We start from the raw sequence: 11,646 nt of genomic DNA on the forward strand, positions 1-11,646 counted from the left end.
ATATATATATATATATATATATATATATATATACATACATATATATATATATATGACATAATATGACAATCTGTTAAAATATCAAGATGGGTTTATTTCAAACGCTTATATATAATAAACATACCAATAGAATAATGACATGCGACATTAATCCAACTTTTTAGAAAGATCTATTTAAATAATCAAAAATATTTTTTAAGAAAATAAAATTTATTCTTTTAAATTACCCTCCCCACCCCGACATCTTTTTCTTTGAAACCCAGTTCCCTCTTCCATCGCCCTTCTATTGGCGCCAACGCCGGCACCACAGCCCAATATGCCATCACCCAACCTCTTTCTGCTCCTTTGATCAACTGACACTTTTGTTTCCTCCATTGAATCTTAGTTATTTCATCATTGTCTGTAATACACCATTCACCCAAGCTAAATACCTATTTTCTTTTTCATTTTAATAGCATTAGAACCTTTTATTCATTACCTTTATCTTTTCCCCATTTGTAATCATTTATAACAATTGTTATAGATAATAATAAATTTTTATTGGAAAAAATTAATTCACATTTATTTCATCGAATTAAATGATGTTTTGCCAAAACATTGAAGATGCAGATCTACATAAAAAGATAATAAAAAGGAAAAAAGTAGAAGAAGAATTGGAGACACCGAGAGAAATAGATAGGTGGAGGGGGTAGGGGGTGGAGTGGGGGGTGTATGTGTTATAAAAATTATGAAAATGGTAGATGAGAATGTCAGAGGGAGCGGAATATTGTGTTGGGAAAGAAAACTTCCTTTTGAAAAGAAATTATTTTTTCATTTTCAATTATTTTTTGTAAATAAGTTAGTAAAAAAATATTATTTTCAGTACTTTTACATGCCCAAGGAGAGTGTAGTACACGTTTTTGACATGTCAGCATTTTGTATTTAATAGAAATGACTTTTGAATAAATAAGGTGTTTGATAGGAACAAAGATAAGTTGATGTGTTTAATTAAAATATGCGGACATTTTCAAGGAAACGCATGCGGTTTAAGCCAAAATATTTTAATCAACTTCATATGCAATCTTCATTCTTTCTTCTCTATTTTCATCATTTTTCCTTTTTCTTTTCTTTTTTCTGGTATATAATTTACTTTTTTTTTCATGTTTTCATGTGAGGTTTTAGCATATTTATCACACATTTTCTACTAATATTTCCTTTTTTTTTAATTAAAATATAATTAGGAATTTGTCTATACAAGAGGTACTAGTTCTGCGAACTATCATAATTTTAAACTCAATAATTTTTCTCAATAATAAGTCTTTCTAGTTAATTTAAAAATTACTAAAATTGTTAAAAATAGAAAAACTTAAATTCATACAGGGAAAAGTTAGCTTAAATAAATAAACAAATTAAGAACAAAACATTCATTTGGACCAAAATTAATAATCATCACTTTGTAACTGAACCCGCACCCACATAGTTCTTAACATGTCTCATCGGCTCTGACACACATTAAATCTCATTAAGTTAATATACGTAGAATTATAAATATTATTATTTTATAAATATATTAAAGAGTTTTGAGATTCAATAATGGTCAATTTCAATTGCATTAAAATCATAATTTCTTACGGATGTATGTATTATATTTATTGAATTGACATAAATTTTTTTTGTTATACACAAAGTATAATAAATACATAAAAAACTGTATCTTACAAAATCATATATCATATTTATTGAATTCACATAAAAAAATTATTATGCATAAAATGTAATATATTTGTATGATTCATTATAATGTATTATTTAACTTAGAATCAGTTACGTATAAAGTGTTACTCGAATAGATAATATCGAAAATTTTAGATGCAATAAAAAAACTAAAGATAAGCTTTCACTAAATTAACATTTTAACATAAAAATTTAACAAAAAAAATATTTTACTAAATTATCATATATATATTTAAAGAAGTAATAATTAATAAAATTATTTAAACCATATATTAATAAAATAATCTTATAAAAATATATGTAACTTGCTATCTTATCAAAATGAATAATTTTAATTATAATAGTTCAAAGTCAGAATCGAGGAAAAATATTAGTGATTATTATTAATTTAATAACTAACGAGAAAGGGAAAAGGGAAAAAAAATGAAGTTAAAAGTCCAAATATAAGGTGGAGTGTGAAACAAAATCGAAACGAAGGCCAGAACTTTCTCAATTCCGATTCTACAGAGGTATTCTCTTTTTCTTTCTCTCTATATTTTCAACTCGGATTCCACATAGCTTCTCTATAGTTGTTGTAGCAGTAGACATGAAAATGCGCTTATCAGTATTAACGATCTGGCAGTTCAATTTTCTGCTGATTTCGGGCTTCAATGGATTAGATCTGGATACGATTGTTATTTTGACTTGTTTTGACCATTTTTCTTTTCAATTTAGTTCCGACCTTTTGTTTAAGTCAACTTGATTTTTCTTCTGATCTGCTTTGTTGTGTAATGACGAATATACAGTTCCTGTTGAAGTGCTTTTAGATAATAACTACAGATTCTATCTGTTTTCACTGTCGCTATGGTGGCGCGTGAAGGGTTGCTTCATGTGTATACGTTTCTGATCCAGATTTGAATTTTCTGTTTTTTTTTTAATTTTTATTATTATTGTGTGGTGGTTGTTTATTTTTTCATAAGCTGCTTCGAATTGTGATACGATGATTGAATTAAATATAGTATTAGTATTTTTCTTACTAATGCTTTGTAATTTACAATTTGGAGGGCATGGATCTTGTGGTTTACTTTGGAGTTTGAAAAGAATTTTTGGTCAACCATAAACTTTTAGATATCCAGTTTTGTTTGTTTAATTCGTAAGCAAGAGTTTAATTGAAACAAGTGAGTGTCCAGCATTATGGTATCGTGTTATTCAAGTTCTTTAATCCAAGTGCATTAAGTTAATGGACTGAATAGATCAACCAGTTGATATTCACCCTCCATGTGTACTTGATATAAAGGTTTCGTACAATTAAATTCAAAAGACAAGTGTGAAAAGAGAGGCAGCATTGTAATTTTGTCTAGGATAGAACTGAGATTCAGTTGGGAATATAGTAGAAAGTATACAAGCCTCATGTTGACATGACACAATGTGAATTTTTGAATCTGGCTTACCGAGATTGGGTGGATTTACTCTGACCAAAGAGCAGATGAAGAAGAGAAAGGAAGAAACGTGGATGAATCCTCATCTAAGATTAGAAAATAGTTGCTTTAGTAGAACAGATTGTGTTCTGAGAAGAGAATGATAATAGCTTTCCCTTCTTATATTCTATTTAGCACATAATTTCTTACCTGTTAGTTCCAAATTGATGTTCTAGATTGGTTAGGTTTGGAACTAGTAAATATTGGACTGCAAATTCTTAATCTTTTGAATAGGAGTGGAAAAATAGGTGATAAATTACAAGAAGTCAAGATCTGGTGTCAAGACATTATTAAGTTTCTCCTGCACACATACATATAAGAAATACATGCTATTCTACTCTTGGAATCTCATAGTGTTGTAGATTAACTGCTTCTGACTTTTCTATTTTTGTTCAGAACATTATTGAACTTATTATGATGTTATTACTATCAAATTAACTGAATGCCATCTTCTAAATTTCGTTTTTACATAGTCAATCATAATGTAACAATGAAGACTGAATTTTCTTTCTTGCTACAGTTTAATGATGGTAATTCATGTTATCTTCTAAATAGTCAGTTATATCGCAAGTGTTATCAAGGATCTTAGAGAGATACATTTCATTCTTCATTGCAGTTGTTTCAGTTTTATAGACGAGAATGGAATCTAGCAGGGGTGGCCAGAATGGAATTCAACTCCTTTTAGCTGCTGAGCAGGAAGCCCAACGCATCGTCAATGTTGCCAGGACTGGTAATTGCTTTTACCTCCTTTTGGCATCCAGTTTTCTGGCCTTCTGATCTGGATCTTTGTCGGTTTAAATACACTATCAGTTGTGTCTCTTTTATGGTGCACTTATATTTGTCCTGTCGTGGTGTGCATGCTTATTGTCTTTGGATGCTTTCAGATTTTTTGAATCTAGATTAGCATATGCTAGCTGTGTTTACATTTTTTGGGTAATAATTGAGTTGAAGTTTGCAAAATTGTCAACCAAAAGCTTATATTTTGGTATCTTTCTCTTTACTGATCAAACAAAGATGAAATGTCATATTTTGGTATCTTTTATTTCTTTTGTCTAACTTTTAGTATGAGTGATGTCTCTTGTCTTCTTGACCTTATCATTTAGTGCTCTGTGAATGCTTGGATTAGGTTAATAAAAGGAGCATGTGTGCTAACATGAGTTTCATATGCAGCTAAACAAGCTAGATTGAAGCAGGCCAAGGAGGAAGCTGAGAAGGAGATAGCTGAATTTCGTGCTTACATGGAGGCTGAATTTCAAAGAAAGCTTGAACAGGTAACTAGGACCCAAATTGTTTCTAGAAGATCCTATTTGCACAAAATGGTATCAAGTTGTTTGTTCTCGGAAACTAATGACTTCTATCAGATCTTGTCCTCCTTTTAAATGCTTTACATTTTACACTTGATTATAGACAAAAGGTATCACAGTGTGCATTGTCAGCAAACGCCTCTATATGTTTTCTTGTCCTCTATGGGGTCGTTTGTTAGAGTGTACAAGAATAGTGCTAAATATGGTGTATTAGTAATGCTCATTATGAATGTTGGTATTAGGTAGGGGTGTCAAAAATGAGCCCAAACATAGGTAACCCGCCCAATCCGCCCAAAATTTTAAGGGTTGGGCTGAAGATAATTTGAATTGGGTTCAATCTCAACCCGTTTAAGCTTAGCCCACTTGAAGAGAATTCTCGATTGAGCGCAATTCAATCTCCTATTTCAATCCGTTTTAAAACTTTTTATCAAGATATGTTCCTATATCGAAGGTATGAATTATTATCTATTTAACATCTTTTAGGATTTATCTATCAATTTATTACTTTGTTACTTTTTTAACAAAATTCTTGAGCGGAAATACAAATTGTGATTATAACAGTTAAATATCAATATGTTAAATTATTGAGATTAATCGGATCAAAATGGGCGGGTCAAGACCCAATCCATTTTTTAGTCCCTTTGACCCCAACTCATTTGAGCCCAAAGTAAACTTGGGCGGGTAAAAAACCCAACCTCATTTCTATTTAATCCATTGTAATATTTCCAATTTTAACCCAACCCGCCCATTTGACACCCCTAGTATTAGTTATGGTTGCATTGGTTATGTTAAGATCATTTCTTATGCAGTGTTTGGTTTGATATATTAAAAGTAACATATATTGCATAATTTCTAAAAAACATGTTTGTTTAGAACATACCCTCCACAAATATGGTACAAAGGATGTGGAAAAAATTTTGAGGCACAAATTGTGTTTTTAGCTATGCTACTGTGCATTTTAAAACTCCTTGCATTAGTAATGTCATGAATTTCCATTTATTAGTTATCTTGAAATTGTTTCTTTTGCAGCATTTGGTTTGGGGTATTAAAAATAACATGTATTGCATAATTTCTGAAAAAGTACTTGTTTACAAAAATACCCTCCACAAATATGGTAGAAAGGATGTGGCAAATCTTTTGAGGGGTAATTGTGTCTTTTACCATACTAATGCATGCATTAGTACCCTTTACATTACTATATCATGAATTTCCATGGATTATTTTTACCAAATAGAGTGTATATACTTGTACATTGGTTGAAGAAGTGTACCAAACAAGGTATTAGTAATGCACAACTAATGCATGCATTATTTTTTTTAATGCTTTTGACCAGATGGCCCCCTTAGATCCTTAAATATGGTTTCTTTTCTTCTCTAGTATGTTTCTAATTGATGATAACAAAAGTGAGTCCAAATTTAATCCTCAGAACTGCATCAATTTTCCAACTTCTCTGCTTGTTGGGGTGTGGGAGAAAGGAGATGTTTGGGCTGTGGGTCTGACTTCTTTTCTCTATAATTGACTAAGCATGGTTCCTGATTTCTCTCATTTACAGACTAGTGGTGACTCAGGTGCTAATGTCAAACGTCTTGAGATTGAAACTAATGAAAAGATCGAACACCTGAAGACTGAAGCGTCAAGAGTCTCTGCTGATGTTGTCCAAATGCTTCTGAGGCACGTAACCACAGTAAAGAACTAAAATTTTATATGGATGAAGTGTTTCACGCATGTCATTTTGCAGATTTATGCTCCCCCAATTCATGGTTCTTGTGCTTGATCAGTCCCATGGATGTTCACCATTTGTATCGTATGTTTGTTATCACTATTTATTGTCTTGCTTTGTTGAATAAAGTAACTCATTTGAGCTCCTTTCTATGTATCTTTTGTAAACAAAAGATCAGAAACCAAGGTTCAGCGTCTGGGCAGCATGTCAGTTTCTTATGTATCTAGATTCCAAGGAGTTATGTAGTGAACTTGTCTCTGCATGTATTGTGTTATATGAAGTGATGCAGCTGTAAACAGGAGTGTGACTGTCTTTCTGTTGATAAATTTGCAGTTTCAACATGATTTTTCTTTTCATGATCTTGAGAAGGTTTATTGTTCTGTAATTACATATCTACAATGTCAAGCATCAGACTGATACACTTCAAGAATGCAACATAGAGAGGTCTTGAAGAACTTGTACTGCAACTATACCACACGCAACTAGTCCTACGGAGATGAGGGCAGGTCTTGCTATTGATATTTTTGTTTCACTGTCCTTTACTTTGTTATTATGCATAGCCCATGCCATTGCTGGTGGTAGGATGCCATATAGCATTGTCATGCAGTAACCGCCCTGCTAACATAACATTATAATGAAAAATCGATATCCAAAGTGCTTTCTTATTGAATGAAACGTGAATTTAAACTCACTGCTATATCCGTAGCAGCAGAAAATGCATCTGGAATTGCTGTTGACAACAGAAGAGGGGGAGCAATGGCAATTGCTGTTGCTGTGAAGCCTAAGTTGTTTCTTATCCACCATTTCTGAGAATTTGATCTCTGCAAGGTTCTAAAGTAAAGTAGTTAGACGAGAGACACCAAATTTACACCAAGAAGCCAAATGTTACCTGTAAATCAAACCTTGTGGATACACGTGATTGCAGGTTAAGGTTATTGAGTTGCTCTTTGAGAAACTCAGAGAAGCTTAGAAGAGTACCAATTAAAGATGTTCCCACAGCTAGAAGAGAGAATGCTTGTACCATATATGACACTCCACTCCATTTGACCCTGATAATGTATTGTCATTCCATATACATCTTATAGGCAAGTCAAGACACTCGTATCAAAAAAGTTGATCAAGAGTGAGTTTAGAATGACCTGAGGAGCAATTCAACAGGGTCAACAACTTGATCAACCTGGGATGAAAGGCCAAAGGCAATTGCATCCCAAACAAGCAATGCTAGGAGGGGAACCAGACCACCAATCAACACGGAAGCTCTTATTCGTTTCAGATCACCTTCCAGGTACGCACACAGGACTGCAACAATCGCTAACTTGTGAGAAAGAAAAAAAAAAGAGAACATTCCTGTGAAAAAATTGTTTGTGTTTGTTCACCAGGAGCTAGATCATGGTAGACTAAAGAGAACATTAATACTGGTATCGTTGATGGAACTTTTCCCCAATCACTGCTTCCTTCATTGCCTGACCACCCTCCATACAGAATTATTAGAACCTCAATTGCCAGGAGCAGTCCTGTTTGAACTTTTATTTAGATGCCTTCATTAAACAAATTGAAACGAAAACATTCATCATAGCTACCTATCATAAGAGCAGTGAGCCACTGATTGACTTGATCAGTGGCTTTTGTCCCACCTACAGATATGAGAATTGTGAAGAGGGAAGTGAAGAAAAAGCCCAAAAATGATTCCGGTAGATTGACCAAATGGCAGAGGATGTCACCGGACTTGGAAATGTAAGCAACCAGTGAAGTGTATCCTAAGAACACACAAGTTACTGTAGCCAAGGCTCCACCCCATTCTCCTAGTGTTTCTTCAGCCATTGTTCTAATCGAAATGATCTCTAGTTCACCGTCTTCAAATTTCACTTTGTTCTTTTTGAGTAACCCCACATTGATTTCAACTAGCACAAGTGCTTCAATTAGTAAAAATGCCCAACACATTGTCAAAGCTATTGAACTTGGGATTATTCCCTGAAATTCACGACATAACCAATGCTGTAACATTCATCTGATATCAACGCAATATTTCTTTTCACTAGCATAACAATATAGAGGTTCCATTTCCATCAGCGAATATACATCCATTTATAGAGGTTCATATTGGTCTAAGCCTTGGTGCCATATTTACTTAGTACATCTGCTTCGGTGAAAGATAACAGGTACCAATGAAAGACGCAAGGTGCACGCGATTTTAAGAGAACACTTTTTAGGAGCTAAAGAAAAGAGTAGATACTACCATTGCCCTTGGTTTCTAGTTTCAAAATATGGAGCATTATAATAGGAGTATGTTAATATGATGGCCTAAATTAAAAGAAGAAACATATGCACTTTGTCCAACAATAATTGTTCACTATTGACTTGACACACATCTTAAGAAACAACAAATAATACGATAATATTACTACATTACCCTTTGAACATATTAAATTTAATGATTTGGAAAATATATTATATATTGAATAATATTTAGTAGCAACGGTGAACTAGACACAAAAGAGTCTATTATCTCTTGATTTTTTAAAATCGAACAAGTATTGTTGGACAACTATTTTTAGTATAGTGGACAAATAAAGATGAACGGAGTTACAGAGGGAATATATAGTTACCGCAGGAGAAGTTTTTTGGGGAAGAGCAAGAATGCCTGAACCAATACTTGTTCCAATGATTAGAGCAACAGCACCAGCTACTGTGCCTTTTTTCTTGTAAATTCTCTGTGTCTCTTCACAACATTCATTCTTTCCTTTTGTTGCTGAAAGTTTCCATGAATTTGGTGCCCATTCTCGTCTACGTTGGCTTTGCTGATAATCGAATCTGTTCAGAATTTATAATTGAAAGAATTATAGTGTTAGATCATCTATGGAAAGTGAAGCTGAAGAGACAATTATAGGTAGAGAGATTAGAATGACATGTACATTCTGTATTTCAAGACAATTGTCTTCTGTTCTTGATGCCATAATGATAATTTTGCCCATTGACAATGTGATCTTGATTCATAAATTCTTGAGATCTTTCTATTAGTGAAGGAAGGTGAAGAAGCTAGGGAATGAATATCCATGAGACAGATTCCCTACTATCTTGGAAGAGGAAGAATCTTTGGAACTTGGTTGAATTAGTTTGCAATATTTGAGTCCATTCTAGCACATGCATATGAGGTTCAAATTAACTTTGGGGCCACTAAAAATGTTATTGTCACAAAAGTTCTCAAATATCAATACCCAAAAATTCCTTCCTTCCCACAAAACAAAAGATACTTACTACTCTCTCTCTCCTTCTTCGTTTCTATTAAGTTGTCATGTTTATTAAAAATAATTGTTCTCAAATACTTTCCTTGTTCACTTTGTGAAAAATCATCGTTTCACTTATCTTTCATCCATTTGTTCAAATCCAACTTTTTGATGAAATGATCACTTATCCTAAAAATACACAATTAACCATGTAAACCAATAATTTTAAAAATATACACATATAACTTTTACTTGTCACTTTTAATATATCAAGTAATATTAAAAAAAAATTAGCATTATTCTCCCAATAAATTTTCAAGACCTAAGACTAAACATTAGTTAGTTAATATGAATACAGAAAATGACCAAAGATATCCTGGACTATTTGAAAAAGTGAAAGAAAATAATATCCGTCATTCACCTATTAGATTAAAAATACCTCACAATCTACCTATTTAGTCATTTTTATCCTTAAATCTAACAATCTTTTTTAATATATATGTATATCACTTATTACATGTAAAAAAAATTTATTCGATAAATTAAATCCCTCAACCCATTTACGACCCAAACCCAATATTGAAATTTAATAAGATATAGGATTCTCGAGTACGGAGATCCATTTTGTGTAGGGAACGTGGAAAAGCCTTAGAAAATAAATAAAAACTGACTGGAGTCCATTATTTGGGCATTCAATTCACCCAATATTGTGAAGAATAGCTCAGAACATATAGATTACACAATGGATATGGAAATGGAAAGTGATTAATGTAGATTTCATCACCCCGCACTTATTGGGAAGTATGATTCAATAGGAGTAATTATCGAGTTAGCTCATTTTATATTAATTATGCCACGTTGTAAATAAAAGAGACTTCGACTCCATGGTGTTCCCATAGATTTCTATTTTCTCAGATAGAGAACCCAAGTTTATGACTAACTTTCCATTGAGATTCAGGTCCCAGGTTAACCTCAGTACAACATTTTACCAAGCGCATTATTAGATGCTCAAAGATATGTTACGAGCGTATTTGCATAATTTCTAAGGCCTCTTAATGAGTATTCAAACACTGTAAAAGTTTTTAAAAGCTACTTTGATTTAAAAATATCTATACGAAATAAATTGTTAGGTTATTAGCATTTTAATATTAATATTTAACATATTAAATTGCTTTATTTTGGAGTTATAAGAAAACATTGGAATGGATAACTTCTACATCATCCATTAGCATTGGTTGTCAATCACTTTATTTCATTCTTAATACCTCCATTACTCTTTGTAACATATGTAACCTATGTAACTCCTATTGTAACCTATGTAACCTATGTAACTCCTATTGTAACCTATGAAACTCCTAAGACCATTATCTTCACTATTTCTCTACCTCCATTATCTTCCTATTCATTGGTAGGAAGACTTCTTGTAGTATAAATAGTGGTGGTCTCATTTGGTTTGGAATACACAAAACATAAAAGAAAACAAAAAGTGAAAGAGTTAGTCTAAAGTTGAAGGAAGGTGTTCTTTTTTGTGGAGCTTTGAACTCAACTCTTGTCCAGAGTTGTTGAGTTATACTTTGTGAAGGTTGTTGTATCCTGGAGGGGACAAGTCAAAGAGAACTACTGCTGGACCGGTGAAAACATTTGTTGCAGTGGGCTTGAATCTCCTTAAAGAGAGCGAGATATCCGCGCCTCAGCCTGAAGAGATTAATTTCTTCATTTTATTTTCAATTGTAATATTGCAATTTTTATTATCTTGTAAGTTTTTTCACTAACAAATTTAAGGAGATTCAAAGATGGCTACAATTGAAAAAATCGCGGATGTCAAGATAGGAGATCTTAACAAGCCATTTCGGTTCAATGGTAATCATTTCAAGAGATGGAAGGGTAAAGTACTTTTCTACTTAAGTCTTCTCAATGTTTCTTATGTATTAACTGAGAAGAATCCAAATAAAGAAGACATCACCACTATGAATGATGATGAAACTATTTCTCATCTAGAGAAAGTGGAAAAGTACGATGGTGATTCCTGTAAGTGTCGGTATTATCTTTAAAATTGTCTATCTGATAATTTCCATGATTATTATGATCGAACTTACTCTAGTGCAAAGAAAATTTGGAATACATTGCAGAGTAAGTATGATACCGAAGAGGCTGGAGCGAAAAAATATGCAGCTAGTAGATTTTTTCGTTTCCAAATGGTGGACAACAAATCAGTGGTAGATCAAGCT

General features: G+C 32.7%; 2 protein-coding genes across 4 annotated transcripts; one reads left to right on the plus strand and one right to left on the minus strand.

Annotated features, from left to right (window-relative positions):
* The first annotated feature begins 2,071 nt into the window (after positions 1-2,071).
* On the plus strand, positions 2,072-6,553 carry LOC107017876 (V-type proton ATPase subunit G 1). Its single transcript, XM_015218153.2, has 4 exons — positions 2,072-2,222; positions 3,787-3,900; positions 4,341-4,441; positions 6,027-6,553. Exons 2-4 carry the CDS (start codon positions 3,810-3,812, stop codon positions 6,168-6,170), a joined length of 336 nt encoding a protein of 111 aa, XP_015073639.1. The 5' UTR covers positions 2,072-2,222; positions 3,787-3,809; the 3' UTR covers positions 6,171-6,553.
* Positions 6,481-9,356, minus strand: LOC107017875 (tyrosine-specific transport protein 2-like). Of its 3 annotated transcripts, none has more exons than XM_027916392.1 (8): positions 9,107-9,356; positions 8,801-9,005; positions 7,775-8,165; positions 7,571-7,708; positions 7,334-7,493; positions 7,097-7,243; positions 6,887-7,025; positions 6,481-6,809 (listed from the first exon to the last, which is right to left on the minus strand). In XM_027916392.1, the coding sequence occupies exons 1-8, from the start codon at positions 9,247-9,249 to the stop codon at positions 6,618-6,620; spliced, it is 1,515 nt and encodes a 504-aa protein (XP_027772193.1). In that variant the 5' UTR covers positions 9,250-9,356; the 3' UTR covers positions 6,481-6,617. The 3 variants fall into 3 exon arrangements, with proteins under 3 accessions (XP_027772193.1, XP_027772192.1, XP_027772194.1); XM_027916391.1 differs by having other exon boundaries at positions 6,887-7,015; positions 7,084-7,243; XM_027916393.1 differs by having other exon boundaries at positions 6,521-6,809; positions 7,084-7,243.
* Positions 9,357-11,646: the final 2,290 nt, after the last annotated feature.

This window comes from Solanum pennellii, chromosome 4 (genome assembly GCF_001406875.1).
Source record: "Solanum pennellii chromosome 4, SPENNV200".
Lineage (NCBI taxonomy): Eukaryota > Viridiplantae > Streptophyta > Magnoliopsida > Solanales > Solanaceae > Solanum > Solanum pennellii.